This window comes from Chelonia mydas, chromosome 9, assembly GCF_015237465.2.
Source record: "Chelonia mydas isolate rCheMyd1 chromosome 9, rCheMyd1.pri.v2, whole genome shotgun sequence".
Lineage (NCBI taxonomy): Eukaryota > Metazoa > Chordata > Testudines > Cheloniidae > Chelonia > Chelonia mydas.
Genome location: NC_057855.1, coordinates 100,500,872 through 100,528,364, shown reverse-complemented (window position 1 = coordinate 100,528,364; position 27,493 = coordinate 100,500,872). Strand labels below are relative to the sequence as shown.

General features: G+C 45.1%; 2 protein-coding genes and 1 long non-coding RNA gene across 3 annotated transcripts in view; 1 reads left to right on the top strand and 2 right to left on the bottom strand.

The window, feature by feature from the left end:
- Positions 1-17,849, top strand: part of TEX11 (testis expressed 11) — a 134,484-nt gene extending 116,635 nt beyond the window's left edge. The window contains exons 26-29 of the mRNA XM_027818533.3: positions 1,015-1,123; positions 8,135-8,255; positions 13,893-14,057; positions 17,461-17,849. Coding sequence (XP_027674334.3) covers positions 1,015-1,123; positions 8,135-8,255; positions 13,893-14,057; positions 17,461-17,538 — 473 coding nt within the window. The 3' untranslated portion in view covers positions 17,539-17,849. The remainder of the gene's footprint in view (positions 1-1,014; positions 1,124-8,134; positions 8,256-13,892; positions 14,058-17,460) is intronic.
- On the bottom strand, positions 3,395-6,937 carry LOC122461837. Its single transcript, XR_006284046.1, has 2 exons — positions 4,836-6,937; positions 3,395-4,157 (listed from the first exon to the last, which is right to left on the bottom strand). It is a non-coding gene; the product is annotated as an uncharacterized LOC122461837 (long non-coding RNA).
- A 5,653-nt stretch (positions 17,850-23,502) lies between the features above and the next one.
- Positions 23,503-27,493, bottom strand: part of DLG3 (discs large MAGUK scaffold protein 3) — a 177,184-nt gene continuing 173,193 nt past the window's right edge. Inside the window, 1 exon segment of the mRNA XM_043522989.1 lies at positions 23,503-26,239. Coding sequence (XP_043378924.1) covers positions 26,133-26,239 — 107 coding nt within the window. The 3' untranslated portion in view covers positions 23,503-26,132.

Genomic DNA, 27,493 nt, shown 5'->3' with positions numbered 1-27,493 from the left:
TGATATTCTTTCTTTTTCATTTGGAGTGAGTAGGATTATTACTCTATAGGAGTGAAAATCTATGCAAAATCCAGGCATACTGTGTTGCCAGGAGGAGGTATTTATGATCACTGTAGTACCCAGAGATCTCCATATTTTGAAGTATCAACCTGTTGGTGATACATATGGGATGTGAGCCAGTGCCTTACAGACTCCCTCCACCTCAAAAATCCAAAACCTTTTCATAGAGTTTAAGGCCAGAAGGAACCATTATGATTGTCTACTCTGACCTCCTGCCTGACACAGGCCAGACAATGTCCCCTAGTGGTTCCTGTATCCAGTCCAATAACTTCTGATTGAGCTAGAGCAGATCCTTCAGAAGATGTCCGGTCTTGACTTAAAATCCAAAGATAATGGAGAAGCTTGTAACTGGCATTTGCTGTACTGCTCTGTGTCCTCATCACAAAGCTCTAGCGATGCCTTTTGGAACTTGAGCATTTAGAATGGGCTTTCAGGAAGGTGAGGGAGAATCTTAGAACCCAAATGACAAATTGTTTACATTTCACTTATTTTGAAGCTATTAGTGTTGATCAGGGAATGACTCCTAGATTCTGCATTTCTCTCTCTCTTTTTTTTTTTTTAAATCAGTCATGGTATTGCCAGGAAATGTAAAACAAAACCAAATGTAGGACACCTCTACTTTTGTGTTGCTGCAGCAGACGTAGCCAGTCAACAAAGAGAACTCTCATTAACTACAGAACCTATTTTCTTAAGCTCTGCAACTATCATTTATGATCTTGTGACAAGAAGGAAGTAAAGCCATGCTGGCTTGTGCTCTGCACCAGCAGTCACTAGTACTGAGCAGCTCCGCAGGGCAAGAATACAATTGCTGCTTATGAAATAACATTTCTGTTGTACAAATCTAGAGTCATTCATTTATCACAGGGGACCCTGAAACAGTGCAGTGACCAATGTGCGGGAGGTCTGACCTTGCTCATTTTACTTTTCCTTCTCCATGTTCTTTTGTTTTTCAAGCATTAGCGATGGAGTCTCCTGCTTATTATCCCTCTGTGTGTAAGAGGGCCCTCAAGAGTGCTCTGACCCTTCATAGGAAACAGGAAGCCATTGATGCTGTGAGAGTCAGGTTAGTGTTCACACCAATTACTGCTAGAAGGACTGAGGCCGGTAATGTGCACAGGCAGTCAGGTGGTTATGTATCCCATCAACTGGCCATTGTTTTTCCTTGATGTATGTCAAACTGTTCCAGTGAGGGATTGGCAGGGAAGGAAGACAAATAAGGGAATCAGTTGTTGATTGCATGTTAGATCCCTTTCCCTGTGCTCTCTGATTTTTGCCTTGTGGGGCAGGAACCTGTCTGTATTATGACTGTGAGGCATGCAGTAACATCTTAATTAGTTGATAGAAGTAGTAGTAATGAGCACAAGGGTTATGATGATAAACAGAAGGGGTCAAACTCTTTATGTCAATAGCCACACTGACTTCAGTGGATCTGCTCACTTGAATAAGGCTGTGTTTTCACTGCAGAGTTAACTTGGGTGATCAGCATGCAGGTTAGCCTAGTCCAGCTGTGAACAGCCACAGTGACTGCTTAAAACATGATGCTCAGGAGATGAGCCCATGTTCATTGAATAAAAACCACTCTCACTTAGGCCTTGTCTACACTACAGAGTTTTGTCAATGCAAGTTATGCCGACGATCAAAAACCAGTATAATTACATCACTTTTGCATGTTCACCCAATACTCCTTCTGTGGCAGAGCGCGCCCGCAGTTGGTGCTCTAGCATCGACAGTGAGAGCAGTGCACTGTGGGTAGCTATCCCACTGGACTACTTGACACCTTCTGCAGCTAGAAGTTGTGGGAAGGTGGAGTGGATCGCAGCGCATCATGGATGCAGGCTCAACGTCCTATGATGCACTTTTTTTCTGTCCCACCATTCCAACTGCATTTCACAGCATTTTTCAATTTCCCCCGTTTACTGTTTACCTGCCATATCCGAAAGCATGGACCCTACAATGTTCTCTACTGTTGTGGTCACTGTAGATGAACACATCACGACTGATTATGCAACATATCATGAGCATCCAATGTTAACAGGAATCCGAGGTGCCTGACCTGCTGTGTGCCATGGAAAGAAACAACACCAGATTACTTTTGACATTCATGGAGCAGCTGCACACGGTGGACCATCGCTTTTGGGCTCGGGAAACAAGCACTGCGTGGTGGGATTGCATCGTTATGCAGGTGCGGGATGATGAGCAGTGACTGCAGAACTTTTGGACGCAGAAAGCTACCTTCCTGGAACTGTGCACGGAGCTTGGCCCAGCACTGTGGGGCAAGGACACCAAAATAAGAGCTGCCCTCTCTGTGGAGAAGAGCATGATGATCACTGTGTGGAAGCTGGCAACTACAGACTGCTACCGGTCAGTCGTGACTCAGTTTGGAGTTGGGAAGTCCACCGTTGGGGCTGCGTGAATGCAAGTGTGCAGGGCAGGTAATCACATCCTGCTACAAAGGACTGTGACTGTTGGCAATGTGTGTGAAATAGTAGATGGCTTTGTAGCAGTGGGATTCCCTAACTGTGGCAGGGCGATAGATGGCATGCAGAGTCCAATTTTGGCCCCGGACCATCTTGTGACGTTGTACATCAGTACAAAGGGGTACCTCTCCATGGTATTGCAGGCGCTTGTTGATCACTGGACGTGTCACTGACATCAACGCGGCGTGGTCTAGGAAGGTCCATGACACATGCATCTTCAGGAACACTGGCCTGTACATAAAGCTGTAAGCAGAGACTTTCTTTTCAGATCAGAAGTTTTCACTGGAGTCTGTTGAAATGCCCATGGTGATCCTGGAAGACCGAGCATACCCTTTACTCTCATGGCTCATGAAGTTTTACACAGGAAACCTGGACAAGCAGCAAGGAGCGCTTCAACAAGAGGCTGAGCAGGTGCAGAATGACCGTGGAATGTGCCTTTGGCAGATTAAAAGCACACTGGTGCTGCCTTTATGGCAGGTTAAACCCAAATGAAGAAAATATTCCCATGGTCATAGCAGCCTGCTGTGTGCTGAATAATATTTGTGAGGCTAAGGGTGAAAAGTTTCTCCTGGGGTGGAGTGTGGAGGCGAATTGCCTAGTGGCTGATTTTGAGCAGCCAGATACCAGGGCTATTAGAGGGGCACAACGGGGGGCTACCTGAATCAGAGAGGCTTTGAGGCACCATTTTGACAATGAGCACCAGTAATGTGTCTTTCTATAGAGCACTCCGCCATGCTTTGTTAATTTGCCGCCTTTCGTGAAATTTTGATGATTTCTGACCATGATTTGTAGTCAGCAAATGATCAAATTACAACTGTGTATTAATTCAAACACCGTATGTAGGAGACAAAGATTGGTTATCTTTCAGAGAGTATGTTTTTATTAAATACCAATTAACAACACACACAAAAGGATTGGTGGAAAGGGGGATAACAATGATGGGCAGTGTAGACTCTTATTGCTGTCTGTAAGTCCAGCTATCATTTTGGAAGCTGTCCGAAGGGGTGGAGCGAATGGGGTACTGAGTTGGACGGAAAGTTGCAAGGAATGTGTGGGAGGAGTTTGGGGATGGCATGGAAAGCAGTTCTGTATCAGCTGTGGAGGGTTGGAGGGACGAGCACGTATTAATTCTGCAAGCAGCATGATTAGAGACTTTAACATCTCCATTTGCTCCTCCATCACTTTTATCATCCGCTCCTGGCCCATTAAAATTCACTCCTGGCTCTCCTTGCTGTCCTGTTTTATAATTTTCTGTTAAACTCTCTTTCCATGCCCTGCATTCTTGGTTTTTGGCCTCTGAGGATTGGAACACCTCTTGAAAAATGTCCTCCTTGCTCGCTGCCTTATCTGGTAGATAATGAGGAGTCCGGTGGCACCTTAAAGACTAACAGATTTATTTGGGCATAAGCTTTTGTGGGTAAAAAAACCACTTCTTCAGATGCAGCTGAAGACGTGGTTTTTTAACCTGTGAAAGCTTATGCCCAAATAAATCTGTTAGTCTTTAAGGTGCCATTGGACTCCTCGTTTTTGTGTGGATACAGACTAACATGGCTACCCCTCTGATACTTATCTGGTAGAGGTGCTCTGCTGGTGTGTAGGGTGTTCCTCTGAAGGCCACATCTGTAGAAGCACAAGAAACAGTAAACAGAAGCATGATTGTTTAGTGCATGCATAGCATCAAATTATTATAGTAAGATGCACCTCCCTTGAGATATGAATCAGTTTCTCGCTATCTGTTGCCAAGCACACATCTCAGCAAAGGCCCTAAACATGGTGAGTTCGGCCCCAGGGAGTACTTAAGATGGGACAAAGGGTCTAGGAGGCAACTAGGGACAATATTGTAAATTCTGCCACTATTTTCCACAGGCGGGGATCACTGAAGCTGATAGTTCACTCCTAAGGGTATGCAAGCATGCATCTCCTGCATGTGTACGGCTTCAGACGGAGTCCCCATGCTGCTTGTCTGTGTGCTGTGTTGGTCCATGAGTGATTGCCAATTGGTGTGGCAGAGTTTCCTAAAATGACAGGAGGAACAAAGCAGCTCTGCCAAGGAATCTTTGGCTGATGATGGGCGAGTACATCCAGGAAAGTTTCCGAGCGATCTCTCTAGAGGATTCCTATGAAATCTCAGTGTGCATTAACACACTGTTCTGCTGCATTGCTTAGCTGCACAGGGGAATGCGAATCACATGCAGACACAGCTAATCTTGTACATTTCTATCCCTTCACCCACTTCTAGCATATAACAAAGCTCTACCTCATATAACCAAGCAGCATCAACTCAAAAAGATCACTTACCAGAGCTCCCCTCTCCTGCTTCATGCACGCCAGAGATGGACTGCTGGGACAGGCTCGACCCCTCTGGAGTGGAAAAGAGGTCCTGGTGTGTGCTCCACATCAGCCTCCAACTTGACCTCTTTGTCCATGACTTCATCCTCAGGGTTGAATCTCCAGCCCCGCCAAAGTATCCACATGGCTTGTGGCAGAGGAGTTGGGGTCACTGCCGAGGATGGCATCCAGCTCCTTATAGAAGCGGCAAGTCTTCGGGCAGCACCAGAGCAACAATTTGACTCCCTTGCCTTCTGGTGTGCTTGCCTCAGCTCCTTTATCTTCACATGGCACTGACGCGTGTCCCGTTCATAGCCCTTATCCAACATGCCACAAGAAATCTGACCATAGATATTGAAGTTCCTACAGCTGGAGCGTAGCTGGGACTGCAAAACCTCCTTCCCACAGCGCCAGCTGATCCAACACCTTGGGTGTACTCTGAGCGGGAGAGCATTTTGCTGCGTGGTGATGCCGTAGTCAGCTGGGAAGATGCAATGTGAGCTGTCCATACTGAGCAAACAGGAAATGGAATTTCAGAAATTCCCAGGTGCAGGGCAGCAGAGTTCAAACTGCTGACCAGAGCGGTCAGAATGGGCATTGTGGGACACCTCCTGGAGACCATTTATAGCGACATAACCAAGCACAGTGTCTACACTGACACTGTTGATATTTTGCTGCAAAAAGCTCTATGCCTCTCGTCGAGGTGGTTTTATTTTGTTGGCAAAGCAGGAGAGTTTTGTCGGCGGAAGGAGCGTTATAGTGTGTATATCTCCACTGTTGTGTTGACGAAAGCTAACTTTTGTTGACAAAACTCTATAATATAGACAAGACCTTAATAGACACTCTTTTTCCAGACATACTGTGAGCTTCTGGGTACAGGGACTCTGTTTCCTCTCTGAGCTCTTCAAAGGTGAGCTCATTAGTGCTGATAATGGTAACGGAGTAGGTCTGTGTACTTGTGCTGCACACATACAGTGTGTAAGGAGGAAATCTTCCGTTGGCTTTGTTTAACTAATATGTTTTAATATGATGTTATACGTCACTTGACCACTAGTGCAGACAAAGGAAGTCATGTTTAAAAATGTGTTAGCTGGTTATAATTAACCCTAGAGCCTCCAAGAAGGAGACTGGCAAGGAGCTGGTTCCATCCAAACATGCCTGCGCTTCCTTTGTGTTGCAGAGCTTCGGAACAAAAAGAGAGTTCATGCCAAGGCCCCTCTTGCTAGATCATGCAGTCCAGGGCAAGCAGCTTTGGACTAAGGGTGTCCCAGATAAAAGACTCTGGCTTATGCGGGAACAGAGAGTGTGCTATGTAAATTAGTGCCAAGTAGGGAGCTGCTGCTTGGTGACAGGGCAGTAGTGGCTGAGGTTGCTGCAATTTTGGTTGTCTCTGCTCAAGATAAACAGGACTTGTGCACATTTTGTAAGTTAGTAAATTACACAGAAAATACCCTGACTCCATGTCACCAAATTCCCTTCAAGTGGAAGACTAACCTGCTGCAAGGCTCCAATATCTGCTACTACAAATGGGCAACACTAGTCATTTTAGGATTACCCATGACTAAGGCTGCAAGTTTGTCATGGCGGTCATGGAAGTCATGGATTCTGAGACTTTCCAGGAACTCTGTGACTTCTGCAGCAGCCTGTGTGGCTGTCCCGAGAGCCACCTGAGCAGCTTGGGCAGCCCCTGGGCCAGCTGCACGGGCCGCTACTGGGGCAGTTTTGGGCCACCCCCTGCCCAGCAGCACCAGGAGTTTGGGTGTGGAGGGGGCTCAGGGCTGGGGCACAGGAGGGTAGGAGGGCTCTGGGTGGTGCTTACCTTGGGGGGGCCTCCCCAGAAATGGCAACATGTCCCACCCTCAGCTCCTAGCTCTGCACACTGCCACCGCCCACAGGCACCACTCTCACAGCTCCCATTGGCTGCGGTTCCAGGCCAATGGGAGCTGCGGAGCCGGTGCATGGGGCAGGGGGGCAGTACAGGGAGCTAGGTGCTGAGGAAGGGACATGTTGCCGCTTGCGAGGAGCTGGGTAGGGAGCCTGCCAGCCCTGCCAATCCCCTCCCCCCCAGCACCAGTGGGGGTCCTGGCTGCTCCCCCCTTAGCACCTGCAGCACCCCCTCCTGAGCACCTACAGCACCCCCAGGCTGCCCCACCTCCCAAACACCTGTGGTGCCCCGGGCTGCTCCCCCCACCTCAAGATTTAGTCAGGGGTATATAGTACAAGTCATGGACAGGTCATGGGCCGTGAATTTTTGTTTACTGCCCATGACCTGTCCATGATTTTTACTAAAAATTCCCATGACTAAAACATAGCCTTACCCCTGACTAGTCGACACTTTTTTCAACATGATTATCTTTGTTGCACTAGTGTTTAACAACAGAAAGCATGTTAAGTAAACAGATTTTAATTAACACTAACACAATTTATATTCACAGTGGTAACTAAGCCAGTGAAGATGATTGGCTACAAATAGGTGCCCGTAAGCAGTTTTGGCTTTATACTGTGACATGCTCCATAGGGCATACTGCAGCTGGTTGGGTGTGTTGTAGTCCTCTCAAAAGAAATTAAGTGAAGAGAACTGAGGGGAAAGCCACATGGGCTGGGAGGAGTTAGCTTTAAAGATAGGATGCCAAATATATTGGTATAGTGGTGCTGAGTAACCAGCTGCCCAGGGTACCTGCTGTAGATGGAATCTGAAATACTACCTGACGTCCTTTTGCCTCAGATTCCATTCCCTGTAATGGAATCCCCTCTTCTGCTCCCCCTGCACCTGAACTGCCAATGCAGTGCTCTGTGAATCACTCTGCTAAAGTCCAGGCTGAGTTATCGTGAAGGAGCTGCCTTTTCCCTTAATGAGCAGGAAGAACCATTTCAAGGTGCATGCGTTTGCTGTTGTTTTTCTTTATTTCAAAGGGAAGCAAGGCATGCAGGGCCCTGTAGTTAGCTCCCTCTTAGTGGGATTGGGATAGGAATAGCTGCTTTCCCCTTCCTTTCAGTTGGGCAACTCCTAAAATACAATAGCTGCTCCCTCCCATCTATAGACTGCAGGAAGGAGCTCAGACCCAGGGCAAGGACGTCCTTCTGCTTTCAGAAAGGGGCAGGGTACAAAGCAGTGTCGTGCAGACAACATGGAGACACAAGCCACAGTGCTGCTGCTGTTAAAACTCAGCTCATTTGTTCCATGGCCGGTTGCTTTGCTGAGTAATCAACGACGCCTATTCCACAGGGTATTTAACAAGTTTCCTCTTTGTTGCTGTTTTGATTCCCAGCAAATGTCTGCACAGCTTGGTTCACCTTTCTCTGCCAACTGGAGTGATAGACACAGATGCTTGTGTGCTGGAGGAGGTGTGGGGCTACTTTGAAGATGCTCTGAGCATTGTAGGCACCACAGTAAGTAGAACAGAAAAACAAAAGATTGGAAATGATGCTGAGTAAGCTTTAAAAAGTCCTCACCGGAATGAGAGCAATCAGCAAACAAATCTTAAAATATTTAGTTTCTCACATGCAGGGGCGCCATGTAAGGGGGTTGGGGGAAGTGGCTCTAGCCTCCTCTGAGTTTAGTACCTGAGGTCTGCAGTCACGGCGCATTCCCTAGCCCCAGAGGGAGCTCTTAACGGCAACACAGCTTGAGTGTGATATGTGATGAGTTCTGTGCTGCTCCCAGCTTCCGCCCCTGGGGCAGGGAGTTTGCTTATAAACAGAGGCAGGGTGATTAAGATAACAAAAGACTTGTCCTTAATGAAATTAAGGAGCATTAGATGATCCTGAAAGCATTGCTAGGCACTGAAATTAATAGGCAGCAGATTTAAAACAAACAAAAGGAAGTATTTCTTCAGTCAACCTGTGGAACTCTTTGTTAGGGGATGTGGTGAAGGCCAAACTATAACAGGGTTCCAGTAAGAACTAGATAAGTTCATGGAGGACAGGTCCATCAATGGCTACTAGTCAGGGTGCGCAGGGATCCAATACCATGTTCTGTGTGTCCCTAGCCTCTGTTTGCCAGAAGCTGGGAGTGGGCGACAGGGGATGAATCACTTGATGATTCCCTGTTCATTCCCTCTGATATTGGCCACTATTGGAAGACAGGATACTGGGCAAGATGGACTAGAAGCTTACTCTCCACTCCATTATCCAAGCCACCAATGAAAATATTGAAAAGTGTCAGACCCAGGATGGACCCCCGTAGATACGCCCTCCCAGTTTGACAGCAAACCAGTCATAACTAGTCTTTGAGTACATTCTTTCAACCAGTTGTGCACCCACCTTATAATAATTTTATCTAGACCACGTTTCCCTAGTTTGTTTAGATGAATATGTGGGACTGTGTCAAAAACCTTGTTAAAAATCAAGATAATAGAATCAGAAGGGACCGCAATAGTCAGCTAATCTAACTTCCTGCCAACATGAAGGATTTGTTGCGTCTAAACCGTCCAAGAAAGGGGGTTATCCAGCCTCTTTTTGAAAACCTCCTGTGAAGCAGTCTGTTCCACAACCTCCCGAAGCAGTCTGTTCCATTGTCCTACTGTTCTTACAGTTAGGAATTTTTTTCTGAAATTTAATCTATATCTGCTATGCAGTAGTTTGAACCCATTGCCTATTGCATGCCCTCTGTGGCAAAAAAGAGAACAACTTTTCTTCATTTTTTATGGCAGCCTTTCAAATATCTGAAGATGGCTATCATAACCCCCCTTAATCTCCTCTCTTCCAAACTAAACATACTCAGTTCCTTTGCTCATATGGCTTATCATAGAATCATAGAATATCAAGGTTGGAAGGGACCTCAGGAGGTCATCTAGTCCAACCCCCTGCTCAAAGCAGGACCAATCCCCAACTAAATCATTCCAGCCACGGCTTTGTCAAGCCTGACCTTAAAAACATCTAAGGAAGGAGAGTCCACCAGCTCCCTAGGTAACGCATTCCAGTTTTTCACCACCCTCCTAGTGAAAAAGTTTTTCCTAATATCCAGCCTAAACCTCCCCCACTGCAACTTGAGACCATTACTCCTTGTTCTGTCATCAGCTACCACTGAGAACAGTCTAGACCCATCCTCTTTGGAACCCTCTTTCAGGTAGTTGAAAGCAGCTATCAAATCCCCCCTCATTCTTCTCTTCCGCAGACTAAACAATCCCAGTTCCCTCAGCCTCTCCTCATAAGTCATGTGTTCCAGTCCCCTAATCATTTTTGTTGCCCTCCGCTGGACTCTTTCCAATTTTTCCACATCCTTCTTGTAATGTGGGGCCCAAAACTGGACACAGTACTCCAGATGAGGCCTCACCAATGTCGAATAGAGGGGAACGATCACATCCCTCGATCTGCTGGCAATGCCTCTACTTATACATCCCAAAATGCCATTGGCCTTCTTGGCAACAAGGGCACACTGTTGACTCATATCCAGCTTCTTGTCCACTGTAACCCCTAGGTCCTTTTCTGCAGAACTGCTGCCGAGCCATTCGGTCCCTAGTCTGTAGCGGTGCATGGGATTCTTCCGTCCTAAGTGCAGGATTCTGCATTTGTCCTTGTTGAACTTCAGCAGATTTCTTTTGGCCCAATCCTCTAATTTGTCTAGGGCCCTCTGTATCCTATCCCTACCCTCCAGCGTATCTACCTCTCCTCCCAGTTTAGTCTCATCTGCAAACTTGCTGAGGGTGCAATCCACACCATCCTCCAGATCATTTATGAAGATATTGAACAAAACTGTCCCGAGGACCGACCCTTGGGCACTCCACTTGATACCGGCTGCCAACTAGACATAGAGCCATTGATCACTACCCGTTGAGCCCGACAATCTAGCCAACTTTCTATCCACCTTATAGTCCATTCATCCAGGCTTGAATTCGATCGTCTTTGTCACTTGCCTTGGGATCCTTTCCAGTTTCTCTACATCCTTTCTATACATTGGTGACCAAAATTTTGTACAGTATTCAAACCAACATCTAACCAACGCTGAGTAGAGCGATACTATCACTTCCCATGACTTGCCTCTGTTAATGCAACGTAAAATTGCATTTGCTTTTTTTGCAACAGCATCACATTACTGACTCATGTTGAGGTTGTGATCCATCACAACTCCCAGATCCTTCTCAGCCATGCTGCTGCCAAGCCAGTTTTCCCCCATTCTGTATTTGGTTTTTCTTTCCTAATTGTAGCACCTTAGATTTGTCTTTGTTGAATTTCATCTTGGCTATAGCCCAGTTCTCCAATTTTTCAAGATCACTTTGAATTTTAGCTCTATCCTCTAGAGTATTAGCAACCCGCTTAGTTTTGTGTCGTGTGCAAACTTCATTAGTCTGCTCTCTATGCCTACATCCAGGTCATTAACATTGATATTAAACATCACCAGACCCAGAACAGACCCCTGTGGAACCCCACTTGAGCCCACCCTCAATCCAACATCAGTCCATTAATAGTTACTCTGTTTGCAGTTGGTTAACCAATTATGTATCCACTTAATTGTAGTTCTGTCAAGCCTGCATTTCTCCATCTTATCAGAATGTCATGGGGGACTGTCAGAGGCCTTGCTGAAGTCCAGGTATATTATGTCTACTGCATTCCCCCATCCACCAAATCAGTTACCCTATCAAAGAAGGAAATCAAGGTGGTTTGGCATGCTTTGTTCTTGGTAAATCCATCTTGGCTGCTAGTGATTATCTCTTCATTTTCCAGATATTCGCAAATTAAATATTTTATACATTGTTCTAGTTGCTTCCCAGGTATTGAAGTCAGGCTGACTGATCTATCGTTCACTGACTCCTCCTTTTTCTCCCTTTTAAAGATTGGCACAATGTTAGCCCTTCTTCAATCTTCGGGGACCTCTGCTGTCATCCATGAGTTTGTAAATATTGCCAGTGGCTTCGAGATTTCTTCAGCTAATTCCTTCAGTACCCTTGGGTGAATAGCGTTTGACCCTGCTGATTTGAATTCATTCAAATTAGTCACAACATATATCACATCTACTGCATTCCCCTATCCACTAGGCCAGGTACTCCATAAAAGAAGGAAATTAGGTTGGCTTGGCATGATTTTTTCTTGACAAATCCATGCTAGGTTTTCCTTATAACCCTATTATCCTCTATAGTGCTTACAAACTGATTGCTTAATAATTGTTCCATTATCCTTCCAGGTATCAAAGTCAGGCTGTCTAGTTTATACATTCCCTGGGTTTGCTTTTAAAGAAAGAGGTACTATGTTTGCCCTTCTCCAGTCCTCAGTGTGAGGCTGGGTGAAATTTGGCTTGCAATATTGGCATTGATGAATCAACTGTTTATTAAATTTCCTTGTGGGTTTTTTAAATTCCTGTTTTTCAAATGACCTGGAAATGGTTTTCCCTACTATCAGTACTTGCTATAATGCACTTACTTTTCAGGACCTTGTCTCCATGGGGACTGGAGAGTGAAATCTGCCGTCTGTTCAGGCCTTGTTAGTCCCCACTGGTTTTCTGTGCCTTCTTGATAGGCCTGAAGTATAAACCAGACAGTGGAAATAGCTAGTACCAAGGAGACTGTCAGGGTTCCCTCCCCACTCTGAACTCTGGGGTGCAGATGTGGGGACCTGCATGAAAGACCTCCTAAGCTTATTTCTACCAGCTTAGGTTAAAAACTTCCTCAAGGCACAAATTCTTCCTAGTCCTTGGATGGTTTGCTGCTACCACCAAGTGAGTTAGACAAAGATTCAGGAAAAGGACCACTTGGAGTTCCTGTTTCCCCAAAATATCCTCCCAAGCCCCTTCACCCCCTTTCCTGGGGAGGCTTGTGAATAATATACCAACCAAATAGGTAAAAAAGGTGAGCACAGACCAGACCCTTGGGTTTTCAGGACACTAAAAACCAATCAAGTTCTTAAAAACAGAACTTTATTATAAAGAAAAAAGTAAAAGAAGCACCTCTGTGAAATCAGGATGGAAGGTAATTTTACAGGGTAATAAAATTTAAAACACAGAGGATTCCCCTCTAGGCAAAACTTTAAAGTTACAAAAAACAGGAATAAACCTCCCTCTTAACACAGGGAAAATTCACAAGCTAAAACAAAAGATAAACTAACGCATTTCCTTGCTATTACTTACAATTTTTGTAATCTTGGATGCTTATTTCAGAGATGTTTTTTCCTGCCCTGGTCCCTCTCTGTCTGAGAGAGAACACAAAGAGAGCCCAAAACAAAACCTTCCCCACAGATTTGAAAGGATCTTCTTCCCTTATTGGTCCTTTTGGTCAGGTGCCAGCCAGGTTATTTGAGCTTCTTAACCCCTTATAGGTAAGGGAGGGATTTTATGCTACCCTTAGCTGTACGTTTATGACAGAGCCAAAGCAAGATTTGGCCTTAGCTTATTTTCATCCATGAGATTCTAAGCAATATGCTTCTTATTCAGCATCAGTGAGGAGGCTCAGGAAGGAGGAGGAGGATTAATTTGTTGATTTTTCCCACATCATATTGGTTTCCCGCTAACTGGTAGCGATCTGGGTTTTCAAGCTTCCATATGGGGATTGCCACTAAGGGCAGTTCTCATCCTGGTGTAGTCCTGTGCTGCAAGACAGGGACTAGCTTGGCATACGATTCCAGGGATGTGATCTTCGACATCCTGAAATTCTGGAACTACTGCAGGTCATTCCAGGTCTGCATAACAATCAGTTCCCCTCATTCAGTGCATGCTGAAAATGTTACTGCTGCGATTTCAGCCACTCTGCAAATAGATCACAAGAGTGCATGCACCACTTTCAAATGCAAGTTCTCCGGCCACGTGCAGCCACCATGGGGTCATCCCCAGTACCACAGGATTGTACGTTCTGTCCTAAGAATAGACAAGCATTCCACATTCCTCGCCCACGTTGGCAGTAAGCAGTTCGGAAGTGGTGCAGGTGAGTGGTGAATTATAGGAAAGACAATAGGGAATTCTGGCTTTTGCATGCCCAGGGTGAAGAACTTCCTTCTGTTTCTCTATTCTAGTAATAAACTCTAATGCACCCTAGACCAGGCATCTTTAAGAGTGAGAAGCCTAATCTTTGCATTGTTGCTTTGCCTTGCTGGCTACTTTAGGATGATTACCCAGAGGTGGAGACCCTTTGGCTGATGACCAGAGCCTGGAATACAGGAATATTTCAGTACAGTGTTGGTAAATACAAGGAGGCTGAGCACTGGTGTGGGCTGGGCATGCGCTTTCTGAATCACCTGAGATCCCTGAAGAGCAGCTACGAAAGCCAGGTGAGTGTGAGCAGAAGGCAGGGGGGCGAAAAGCATAGAAGGAACTGCTCCAAAGGGAAATGGACAAGGCAGAAGTCACTAGATGCTTAAGCAACACAAGCTATTGTGGGTCTAAGCCTGGAATTGTGTTCCAGAGCTGCAGCTTCAACTGTCTAAACCCAAGGGGAAGAGAGGACACAATGGATGTGGCCCACAGGCAGAAAGAGGAATTTATAGTCCTGATACTAGTGACCTTGTGCAAGCAGCTGAGTGGAGGTATTTTTCAGCTCAGCTGTGAGCAAACCTTTGGCTCTATGCTGGCTTCTCCTTGTGCAGGGTGGCCAAATTGCAGCCCATGCACTATATGCTGCCACAGCATTCTACAGTGGGACATATTTCATAGACATGTGGGAGGCATGAAAAGTTCAGATCCCAGCACGCAGTGTGGCTGGCTGCTCAGATAAAGATGGAGACACCAGTTATTGCTGCAGGTTGCACTACTCTATCCATGATGAGGCCAGCTGCCCTCTGCTCCATTTTAGGCACAGCTTTGGACAAGCTCCCAGAGTGACCCTCACTGAGGCAAAGCTTGTGTGCTGCCATGGTGGGGCGTTGCATCCAGTATGAGGGGCCATAGGAGTCTTAGGATCAGGGCAGAAACTGTTAAGGAAAAGAATAAATGTTTGAACGTGAGAGGTAGAGGAGAAAAACTTGGGTAAAGTTCTCTGACAGGTGGTGTACAGGAGCTCAGACTGGATGATCACAATGGTCTTTTCTGGTCTCTTCCCCATTCACTGCATCCCCAAGCAGTTACCAATCTTTTTTAATAAGATCGCTGATCACTTAACTGAGCCTCTTACCACAGTACTGGGAAACGGTAATCCAACCCGTCACACTCATGCAGCTACACGCAATGAAACATTAGAAGCACTACAACTGAAAATGGAAGTAGACAGATGGGAGAGGACATTCTGCAAAAAGGCAGGTGCTTTAACTAATTAAAAAGAAAACAAAAGGATTTTCTATACACACAAGTAGCACCAGTATTACTAACAGTGGGATGGTGCACTGATTTAATTAAACCAGGGTGACTGTGTGTGTAGATGCTTACATTGTTGCTCTAAGCCAGGTTTAAACTAAACTGAACTGCCATAAGCCTGGCATTAAGTGATGTAACTAAATTGCGGCAGCATCCCACCTTTAGTGAAACCAGGGCTACTTCTGGATGTAGACCAGGCATGGCTCTGCAGGGCAGGACACTTCAATGATCAGCCCTCTGTAGAAAGCTGTATAGCTTTTCTTAGCTTTTTACCACGCAAGTTTCTTTCTGCTGCTCTATTACTTTTGGGTCCATTGTCCTTAGGGCTCCCCATCCCTACTGCAGGAATTTATAGACTGGATAATGTGTGCAGTCATCATGCATTATCTTACACACACCCCTACACTGGCTCCAGTTTAACACTGATTGGTTGTGGGCTGGTCAGTAGTTTTTGTGCCCATTTAATTGTATCACTTTTTGAAACAGATATAATCCCTAGTGTGGGCTGCAGTTGTAAATAGGGCTGTCGATTAATTGCAGTTAAATCAGGTGATTAACTCAACAAAATTGATTAAAAAAATTAAATCACAATTAATTGCAGTTTTAATCGCGCTGTTAAATGCGAATCCCAGTAGAATCCCAATTGATATTTATTAAATATTTTTGGATGTTTTTCTACATTTTCAAATATACTGACTGCAGTTACAACACAGAATACAAAGTGTACTGTGCTCACTTTATATTGTTATTTTTGATTACAAATATTTGCAATGTAAAAATGATAAAAGAAATAGTATTTTTTAATTCACCTCATACATACAAGTACTGTAGTGCAATCTTGTTATCGTGAAAGTGCAACTTACAAATGTAGATTTTTTTTTGTTACATAACTACTCAGAAACAAAACAGTGTAAAACTTTATAGAGCCCCCAAGTCCACTCAGTCCTACTTCTTGTTCAGCCAACCGCTAAGACAAACAAATTTGTTTACATTTGCAGGCGATAATGCTGCCCGCTTATTTACAATGTCACCTGAAAGTGAGAATAGTTGTTCGCATGGCATTTCTGTAGCCAGCATTGCAAGGTATTTATATTCCAGATATGCTAAATGTTTGTATGCCCCTTCATGCTTCAGGCACCATTCCAGAGAACATGCTTCCATGCTGATGACGCTCGTTAAAAAAATGTGTTAATTAAATTTGTGACTGAACTCCTTGGGGGAGAATTGTATGCCTCCTGCTCCGTTTTACCTGCATTCTGCCATATATTTCACGGTATAGCAGTCTCAGATGATGACCCAGCACATGTTCATTTTAAGAACACTTTCACTGTAGATTTGACAAAATGCAAAGATGGCACTATTGTGAGATTTCTAAGGGTTGATACAGCACTCGACCCAAGGTTTAAGACTCTGAAGTGCCTTCCAAAATCTGAGAGAGGGACGAAGTGTGGAGCATATGCCTTCAGATGTCTTAAAAGAGCAACACTCCGACATTAACCTGAAACACCAAAAAAAAAAAAAAAAAATCAACCTTCTGCTGGTGGCATCTGACTCAGCCTTTTCATATGCCTTGGTCTGCACTGCTTTGAGTCGTTATCGAGCAGAACCCGACATCAGTATGGATGCATGTCCTCATGAAGGGACATCTGAATCTTTTGTGCCTCTGGCATGTAAATATTTTGCGATGCCTGCTACAACAGCGCCATGCGAACACCTGTTCTCACTTCCAGGTGACACTGTAAACAAGAACTGGGCAGCATTCTCTCCTGCAAATGTGAACATACTTTTTTATCTGAGCAATTGGTTGAACAAGAAGTAGGACTGAGTGGACTTGTAGGATCTGAAGTTTTATACTGTTTTGTTTTTGAATGCAATTATTTTTTGTACATAATTCTACATTTGTAAGTTCAACTTTCATGATAGAGAGACTGCATTATAGTGCTTGTAATGGGGGAATTAAAAAATACTATTTTTTTTTTACAGTGCAAATATTTGTAATCAAAAATAAAGTGAGCAGTGCACATTTTGTATTCTGTGTTGTAATTGAGATCAATATACTTAAAAATGTAGAAAACATCCAAAATATTTAAATAAATGGTATTCTGTTATTGTTTAACAGCACAGTTTTTTTTTTTAATCACTTGACAGCCCTAGTTGAAAGTTATACTGCTATAAGCACCTTTCCATTGTATAAATGAGGGATGGGCTGCACTGATTTCTAAACAGATATAGTTACATTGGTTAAAAAACCAACTGTATATACACCAGTGTGTAGTTCAGGTCATAGGGACAAGCTCTGACCCCTGCCCCTTCCCCTCTAATTGAATGGCAGCGCTTTGTTTTTCTTTATCCGCTCAGAGGACTGTTGGTGATTCTGTTCCCCAGATGACTGGTCTTTATAGTGAGGTGCTGGATAAGTTGGACAGAGCAAAAGGGTTCCTTCCAAATGAAGGCCACCACTAGGTGCAGCAAGCCAGGAGGATGGCACCCCCGTAAACATTCAGCTGGATAGCAGAGGCTGCTAGCCGTTCAGCGATTGCTGGGACCAGCATCCAGGTCCTGCTCCTGTTGGCCATTTTAAAGCTATGTACTTTTAAGGAAGTTTTTGTGGGTGAGACGTAACTGTTTCCCGTCAGGGCCTTGTATTCATGCTATAGAGCTATGTAACGGTAAGAAGCTGAGTCGTAACTTAATGAGATGGGGCTGCTGTTGTACAGCCAAGCTAGTTTAAATGTTTAAAGGTTGGAAGTAGCAATGTGACCAATAAAAGGGTTCCAGCACCATGTGCATCTTGTGGCTGCCACAGTTGTCTTCCTACATAAATATTTACTGGGTTGTTTAGTTTTCAGTCCATTTCAGTATGGTCAGGCATTTAGAACTGCTGGCCAGGATTGCAACTATCAATCACTTTGTTATAATAAAGAGAATAGGTGGTTCGCTCACACTGTCACACACAAAATGCTAAAGCTCTGGCTAGCGCTGCTGTTTATAAGCTGCTAAATATAACATACTGAGTTAGTCACCGTTCACCTTTAACCTCCCCAAAAGCAGTACACAGGCTGGATACTCTACCCACAGCCAAATGGATTGGGTGAGCAGACACCACCCCACCAGCTAAAATTTAATAGGACTAATACAGCCTTACCTAAACAGCGTGGTGCAGCCTCTGTTTAACAGGCAGCGGTATCGCTCAGTAAAACTGGTGTACAGCCGCCATTTCAAAAAAGCAAACAGAATGTTGGAGGTGGTCACACACAGAACTGAAAATATTGGTTACATGCTCACTTAAAGCAGCTTGAGTTGTGATTACCTTCTAAGAGACAGCCGAGTGGGGAAGGAGAGAACCTTCGGGGATACACTGTCAATATATTTCAGCCAGGGCGGCCCTCTAGTAAGCAGACATGAGAAACTATCAAGTAAGTGGGCATTTCATGGGGGGGTGGCCCACAGAGTTGTAGCCTCATTCATCTGCATGCACTGCAACTGCTCTTCATTATGTTAGGGACCACTGGGTTGACAAGGGCAGGGGGTAGTTGCAGCACACTGCTGCACCTCATGCTGAGCTAGGAGAGATGCATTGGCACTCAAGTCGTCTCAAGATTTGGACCACTCACTCTACCCCAAATGCCCATGAGGGACAGTGATTTTTTCAAGGGAATCTGAGAAAACGTGTGGATTTTAGAGCACTTTACTATAGTATTGCTACTACCACTTAGAAAAGATCACTCCAGCTTTACTGAAGGGGTCAGCTTTGCTGCTATTCAGAAGGAAAGCTGAGAATCAGCGTCAAAGTGCAACACTGGCAGATGACTTAGTTCAGCTGGACGTGCACAAGATCAGCAGCTGGTGCTTAACTCCCACACCAGTGCACAATTGGCAGACCACAAGGAAAATGGCCAAGTCCAGGCAACACTGCATCCCCCCCTGCAATTGTTAAGTGCTGTATGAAAGGGCTTTATTAGCAGAGCCCTTGCTCATGGTCAGAGATGCTCCTGAATGTAAAAAGAAGGCTGCAATGTTACTCTGTATAGTTAAAGTATTATTTCTGTAGGCCTGACATAACAGGGTGCCTGTTCCCACTCAAGCATTCTTCTTCCCTCACTCCTCCCCCCGCTCCCCACAAAAAAAAATCATTTAAGCCAAACAAACAAAATAAATTTTGGATTATTTGCCTTCTGGTTTCACACTTTTCTCTACAACAATCTGGGCAGAACCAGGTATTCACATGACTCCAGGAACGGCTTTCATTTAAAACAACATAAATGCCAAGCCCTCCTGGCGGTATAGAGAAGCTTAGAAATGTGAAGCTTAACGGCTCAACAACTAGAGGGCAAATTAAAAAGCCAACATTTAGTTTTAAAAATCATGGCCTAAAGTCAAGCTAATGGTTTTGGGGGCCTGATTAATGACCAGTCTGCAGTGTGACGCCCCATCTCCACCCAGCCGCTGGAAGCCAACCCTTATCTAAGCCTCCTCCTGAGGTGTTCTACAGCTCAGCTCATTTCCTGAAGACTGACACAAGCTGATGCCATTGCAGCATTCACAGAAACCGACTTACATTATATACATTGCACTAGATGCTTTTCAGTATGGCTCAGGTCAGCAGTGAGAGGCTTTGTTTCAATGCTAGTTAGTCAGAATTGAATTTACGTAGTAGACTTAGAAGAATTACTTACCCTAAAATAACTGTGATTCCGTGATATGTTGTAGTCAGTATGGATCCACCTCTTGTATGTGAGACCTGTATTTCTTTGAATAGCAGTAGTTGTTGGGGAGGCTGCACCTGTGCCCTGTGCTGTCTCATGCTCCCTATGAAGGCAGAAAGGGCAGAGTGACTGACCCCTCATCAGTTCCCTTGCAGTTCAAAGCCTGTAGTAGTTGTGAACTTGGAATAATGACGATGGAGGGTGAGTTTTTGGATATGCACTGACATCTGGAAGAATCACAGTTACCTTAGAATAAGGAACCATCCCTTTGAGTATGTGTCAGTGTGGAGCTGGGGAGCATGGATCAGTGTTCATTTCGTGCTCCCTGTCAGTACCTGGCCCAGGCCAGGGAAGCTAATGATCCAACCAGCAGACCAAATTCGGTGATGAATCCTGGTCACATGCCACGTTGCGCATACACTAAGAAGGTGTGAAATTCACTGTTGGAGACTGGCAAATATTCCTCCCTGATGGTGAGAGTGGAGTTCTAGCCATATCAGTCAAACAACAATTGGAGTATTGCCCTGCCAAATAGGCATTTGCCCAGGTAGCCATGTCAAGGGCAATGTTCAACAAAATTCACTGAGTTACTCCAAGCTGCAGCTTTACCGACCTGAGAGGTTGGACTGTTCCTGAAGCAAGTGGTCGACATCCTGTGCCCTGCTGGAGAGCACCTGGATGTTTGGCGGGACAGGCTCATCAGTCAGCTAATAGCAGATGGACATACGCTGTGAGATCAAGTTGGAGATTCTCTGTGAAAAGACTGCGTGACTGGAAATAGCCACAAAGAGGCAGGGAGAAAGCAAGAAAGGCTTGGTCCAATCCAGGTATTATAGCAAAGCCCTGCTGACGTCCAGAGTCTGCAGCGTCTTCTCGGTATCGAGAGTGCGTCATGAAGACTGACACAGTGAGCGACTGGTTCAGGTGAAAGTCAGACCATCTCAGGGATGACCTTGGGAAGTGTCCTGACCATTACTGTGTCCCTATAGAAGGACATAACCTGTCTAATCTGAGGGCAAGACTGAAGGAGGACCTTAAGGCATTTCAATACTGTTTGATGAGAGACAGTTTCGTGACTGTATCAATGTGTGGCACACTGATATTGCTGCTAGGTTGACCTTGAGAGTGTTAAATGCCAATCCATCCTGTTTTAGTAGCAGCATATAATCAAGGATTGTCAGTGTATATTCCTGTACTAGGTCCATGTTCTTTTGGACCACCCGTGTGGAAAAATCTGTTCCATTTGGAGAGGTAAATCTTCTTGGCGGATGGACTTCCTGCTTTGGATGAGAATTTTCTGAATGTCTCTCTTTTAGTTGTGGTCAGCCAGCCAGCATCAAAGCAGTCAGATGCAGTGACTGCGGGTCTAGGCACAGGAGTTGACCTTAGTTTTGGGATATTACATCTAGATTGGCTGGGAGATAGCTGTCTATGTGGCAGCCTGAAGCAGGGCTGATGTCCAAAGCTATCTCGGCCAGTAAGGGACTATCAAGATGACTTTAGTTTTGTCGTGCCTGATCTTGTATACTATTTTAGAGATCTGGGCAATTGGTAGGAAGGGATATATGTATCCTTGAAACCACCGAAGGAGAAAATTATCTGGCAACAAGACTAGGCTCATGCTTCTGCTTGAGCAGAAGTTTAAAGGACAATTCCCCCCACCTCTGCTCTTCCATGATAGACCTTAGCTGCCTGATGGAGCCGTTCAGTAACCAGTTGTGAATGGTCACTGCATGTCTGCTTGAGAAATCTGCTCAGTCACTGCTGACCCCTGGTACACGTAGAGCCTGCAGGGTTAACCTGTGTTGGTGACACTGCTTCCAGAGCTTGATGGCTTCCTGACAAAGAGGGAATGCTTGAGTGCCTCTTTGTTTACATGGTGAAGTGCAGCCATGTCAATCAGAATTTGCATTGTGGAGTTTTGCAGAACAGGTGGAAATGCTAGCCAGGCTGGGCTGATGGCTCTCAACTCCAGACATTCGTGTGTAGCTGTTACTTGTTCTGAGACAACTTCTTGTAGCTGCAGCTGGTTCAGGTGGGTACCCCAGCCTGGCCCTGAAGCATCTGTGATAAGTGTCAGTTGGGGTGGGGGCAGAGAAAGGAACCACCTTTCCATTCATTTACTGGGTCTAGCCACCAAGCGAGCTCTTGTAGGACTTGAACAGAAGGGTAACGGTCCTGCCTCATGTTGTGTTCGGATGGGAAGACCGTTACACCATAGAGTAATTAAGCTGTGGAGCTTGCTGCCACGCGGTATTATTGGGACGGAGCATTCAGTACAATTCAAGAAAGACTTCAACACTTGTATGGTATCTGCATTTACAGCAGGCTTGGATATGTTTGTAAGCTATGTGACTACCCATGCTTCAGGACATGAGCCAACCACTAACAGCCCGACTGAGGAAGGAACCTCTACCATGTTATGCTATTTCGTTACTTGTCTTTCCTGAGGCTTTTACGCCCGAAGGATCAGGTATATACACCACTGTCAGAGACCAGACTAGAGGGACTATTGATCTTTTCAGTCTGACAATCACTAATATGCTAACTAAACAAAAAATTAAGTATGTGGACAATAACCTGAGACTCGTAAGTAAACTACCTCGTGCTTTCTGCTACCAGTTCTTCAAAAGCCACTTTATTTCTGCATCTCCAGCTTCTTAAAGGAAAACTGCCAGGCAAGAGCTTTCAATCACTCCAACTAAATCAAAACTCAGTTATTCAATTACACTGTATTAGAAATAACCGTACAAGAAGCCGCTTCTTTAAAAAATGGCTTATGAGCTAGTAGAATGGGGAAAGTTCAGCTCATCTACATGACCTGGAAATTAGCTCTCTCTAACTTTTTATAAGTTTCAATTTAACAAGTTAAACCAACCATTAAATTAGGTCAATTTTTTTTAAAATTAAGCTTTACTTTGAAACCCTAATTTCCAGCCCTTTGATGTGGGAGCAGATTTTTTTTTTTTTTTTTGGGGGGGATTCTGAGGCTGGGCCTGCGACCGGGATTGTAAATTGATGCACCATTAAAATAGTAGCCTCTCCCCATGAGAGCAGATAACCCATTCACACACGGAACGAGCACGCTGGGAATTTCAAAAATAGGTTTTAACTACATTTAGTAAAGACAACTCCATCCCCAACATTTTACTTCAATGTAACTGTGTCACTATAACTTCTGCCCGTCAATATTGCACAAATTGCATGTTTGACTAAGTTAAATTTTAGTATGACCCTCTCCCTCAGCTTCATATTCCTATCAGTGAAAAACAAGCCACTTCCCCTCCTTTTCAGTATAGGCAGGACCAGATGCAGCAGGGATTTCATAAAGGCACATAATTTCCACTGATAAAAAGTGGTACAGCTAATTCCCCACATGGCATGAGAATCTGTGGCCTGCAAGCAATCAAGGGGCTTTGGTCCAGCTGTGTTGGCTGAATATATTATGATGCAGTGGCATTGGTAAAGCTGCAGAGGGGGCCTTCTTGTTGCTATAGTCACTAATCTAAACCCAACAACTGCTCTTTTTCAGGATTGATCTTTAGGGGCCACCCCCTCCCACCTGGAACCCTAAACATTTTCAGGCTTTGGCATGTTGAGCGTAACCCTTCGGTTCACTGCAGCCCAGCTAGATTAAACTCAGGTGCCAGGATCAACCTCCAAATGGCAGGGATTCACTACACAATAAAAGGTTTTTACAAGAAGGTTTCTGAGTCAGAGCTCATTGCAACTCTCTGTTTATTAAAAATATATGTCTCCTTGGAAGAAACACTGGTAACCAACTAGTGTCATGACTGATTGGATACTCTCACCTATGCCATGGAGTACGCTGACCTTTTTCTCCATGTGACTAGAAGAGAGGGAGACAGGCTCTTAGAAGAAAGTAAAGGAACTAGAACCTTGTGACTAGCATCTTAGGTACTTGCTCCTATTTCACTTATGCCAGCTCTCCAGAGAATGGGGCTTGTGGCACCCAGAGCAGAACCAACAGAGCAGGCAGTAGCTATAAATACTAGACATCGGTCCGTGGCCAGAATCTCCTCCCATTGAGAGACTCTAGCTCAACAGCAGTCCTCTCTCCTTTAGCGCCACTTCTTAACAGCAGTAGTACCATCAATGAGCTTTGCAGCATTGCTTTAGTCTCACAGGATTGCCAAATCCCTTTTGGTCTCCAGCGACTGACAACCGTCACCGAAGGAATAGCGTCTCACTTACCAGAATGTACCTCTACAAACTTACAGCGGTCCTCACTCATATTTAAAACTGAGGCCACTGCACAAAACACACTGACACAAACAGCTATCTATCACCCCAGGGAGTGGACAGCGTTAGTACGGTGTTGTCTAGCTGGAAACAGCAGTGGTCTGATCCTATTAGGTTAGGTCAGCAACCTTGGTTTCCTTCTGTAGCATCCAACTGTCACCACATGGAAAGGAGGAAGACATACCTGCTCACATTTTTATGGTGACCTCCGTTGCTCTGATAGACAGGAATGTGGCATGGAGAATGTTTACGTTTTTCCCTGCAGAGGAGAGGGCTCTTGCACTAGAATTAGGGATACTTGAAAAACAAAATCTAGATTGGAAAATCCACAAATCCTTTTGGAAGCTCTTTTTCCTGAGGTGGAGCCATATTCGAATGCACACACCTGAGCTTCTCAAAAGCAGCAGCCTCTCAGTCCAAGGAAGACTACCTGTCTGTGGTCTTACACCACTCACCTGGTCACAAGATCTCTTGATAAAACAGCATAATGGTACAATTCTGTCTGTATTTCCATACCCAACAGACTGCAAAGCTAAGACTTTCTGAAAGTGGATCCCAAACTTCAGAACAGGCTTTATGCAGACACTTGTCAGTAGTAGAAATATTAAACAGAAGAGGTGAACAAGCACTGTCTGCCAAGCTCTGAGTCCCAGGGACTCAGGAAGGGGCACTGCTGCATTGCATGCACAGCTGCTCCACAGTGAAGGTCCTCACCCCTTGCAGGGGAAATGGCAGTTTTCACGGTTACTAAAATTCTGAACTCTGTATTAAATTCCATTATTCATTTGGGAAGATGTGAGCTTCCATCCCAGGGACAGCTGTGGTCTTCTTCCAGCAGCAGAGGGGAATTCCAGTGTGCTTCCATGAGGAAGACTGGAATTCCCTCACCATATAACATACCCAATTCAAATCCAGTCTAAGGGCCCCAGGGAGACCAGATGGATGGCATTTGCTGCATCCACATGGAAGTGTTCCGGCAGCAGCACAGATCAGCCGGCTTGCTCATTCCATATGGTCTGTAGATTATTTCCTAACTATGACACCCTGGGTCTGGATTCTATTTACAAGGTAACCATCTTAAAAAATAAGTTAAAAAAATGGATTTTATACCCACAGGTCATTATTAACATGAGAAAATTCTAATAAAAAAGCTGACACAACACCACAATATGGTTTTGGTTTAACATCTGCTTAAAAAAATAGAACAAAAAGGAAACCTCTCATGCAAACACATTAGGTGGTGTGTAAAACAATGTGCAATTTAATAACGTCTTATCCGTTCTCTCTCGCTCTGCAACCTCCTGCTCAGCCTGGGTCTTTGTTTCACTCAGATCAGCGGCTACAGGTTATTCTGGACCCTTGGCCCCCTCTGCACGCACACAGCATCCCAGTTCCTCTGATCTACCCCAAAGATCTGGGCTTTGGTTCTCAGAAACCTGACCAGATGTGAGAAGCATCCGAAGCATCCAGTACCGTTTCAAATCTCTTCTTGACCAGAGTGGGACTTCCCGTGCCCAGTGACTGGGATACAATAATTCAAAAGATCCTTGCAATAATATAGTACCATTTTAGGAGGTCCCTCAGGTTTTCTAGTCCACATATATATAATATATATATAATATCTTTATGTATTATATATAAATTACATATACAGATAAATAAAATGCTTTCTGTTGTACTGTTCAGAGCTACAAGGCAGTGACACATGCTTGGAGAAATGCCCCCGGAAGCTCCAGTCCTAGCTTATTTTCAAAAAATCCATTGTTTCAGTCGTTCTTTACATAAGTCCTCAGCCGCCTCCTCCCATCTCGCTTCTTGGGTTAAGTTTTAATAATAATAAAAAACGACTTGAATGGGATCTCATCTGTCTCTAATGGAGCAGCGGGAAGGTCCATGCAGGAATGGTGGGGACAGTCACGTGGTAAGCGAGATTGATTCATCCCAACAAAAAGAAACAGGACTAGAAAACTCAATCTTGCGACGATCTAAAAAGGGGGGCGGGAGAAGTATTCATGTCCCCCCCCTTGGGGCATAGGTGAGGGAGGGATTTCAGACATCTGCTCACAAGGAAGTTGATGGGGGAAGTCTTCAGAGTTTCTCAGAGGATGGGACCCAGATGTAGTGCCCAGACTGGTCCTCAATGATCTGTTTGATTTTGTTGTATATCTCTTCCAGAGAGTCTCCTTGTACAATGGCTAAAAGGGGAAAGAACAAGCCAGTCAGTCAACATCAGGCAGCACTGCCCCACACCTGCACGGGCTGTGTTCAAGTCCTTGCCCGGCTAGGGGAGCAAGCCGGCCAGAGGGATGGGAGGGGACGGTGTGGCAGAGCTGCCGGCAGACCCGAGCGAATCCTGTAAGTAGTTCTGGATTTGCACTAGGTGAATAACAGGCAAACAGGGACGTGGAGATTGAAGGACACAGAGAACCTCCAAGCAGATTAATTCTAGGGAGAGCTCATGCTGATCTCAGGGTGGCATATTCTCATGTGAACAAAGTACCAACTAGTGTCTCAACAATGGGCTGGGAATCAACTTTTCAGACAATTTCATTAACACACACTAGGTACAGGGCCTTTGGGAGCTCCGTGTCCATTACTTCATCAACCTTTGAGCAGGAGCTGCAGGCACTTTCATAAAGAGGGACTCAGTACAGCTTCCAGCAGGTCCAGGGACCTAGTTTAGTTTCCAGCTCCCAAGGGGAGAAGTTCTTGGGGCTTCCTGGGAGAGGATTCCCCAGCCAAGCACATCTCACTACCCAAAAGTTTCAAGTTCACAGCATGTGTTTTCCCTTTTGCAATCCCATTTTATTTCTCTGATATCACCCTAGGGGATCACAACCCCTCCCTGTTGTTGTTACCTTCACTTAACTGTAGGTGATTGGTTTTGCCGTTTTGAGTTGGGCTCGACGCTTAATGAAACCAGGCAGATTTGGCTTTTTCTCTCCTCAGAACTCATTTGCTCCAGCCCCCAGATCATTTTGTCGCTTTTTGTTAGACTCCTCACAATTTGTTAATTTTTCTGGCTCCCACATCACACCAGAGCCCTACAGACAGGCAGCCCATCCCCCCTCCACGATCCATGACACGAGGCCTTTCTACATGCAGCCCAGAATCACAGTGGCTCTTTTGCAGCCATCTTACATTTCAAAATAATCTAATCTGCTCTCCCTTATTGCTGCAGGGCTCACTCTGCCATTCCCGCTCCCCAGGGTTCCCCTGCCCAGCAGAATCCCATTCCATTATTTCCTGTCCATGTTTCCAGCCTCCTGGAATGTCACCCGGGAATGTCACCCATGTGCTGCTCACCCTGTCTCCATGATCACTAAATAAGGTCTGCCTAACCCCAGCCTCTGCTGCTCCCAAAGAGGCACCTCTCTCTCCTTGAGATGCTCCCAGTTATCGGCACCCTGTTTATGGGTTTTACCCAAGTTTTCAGCTCAATGAGCCAA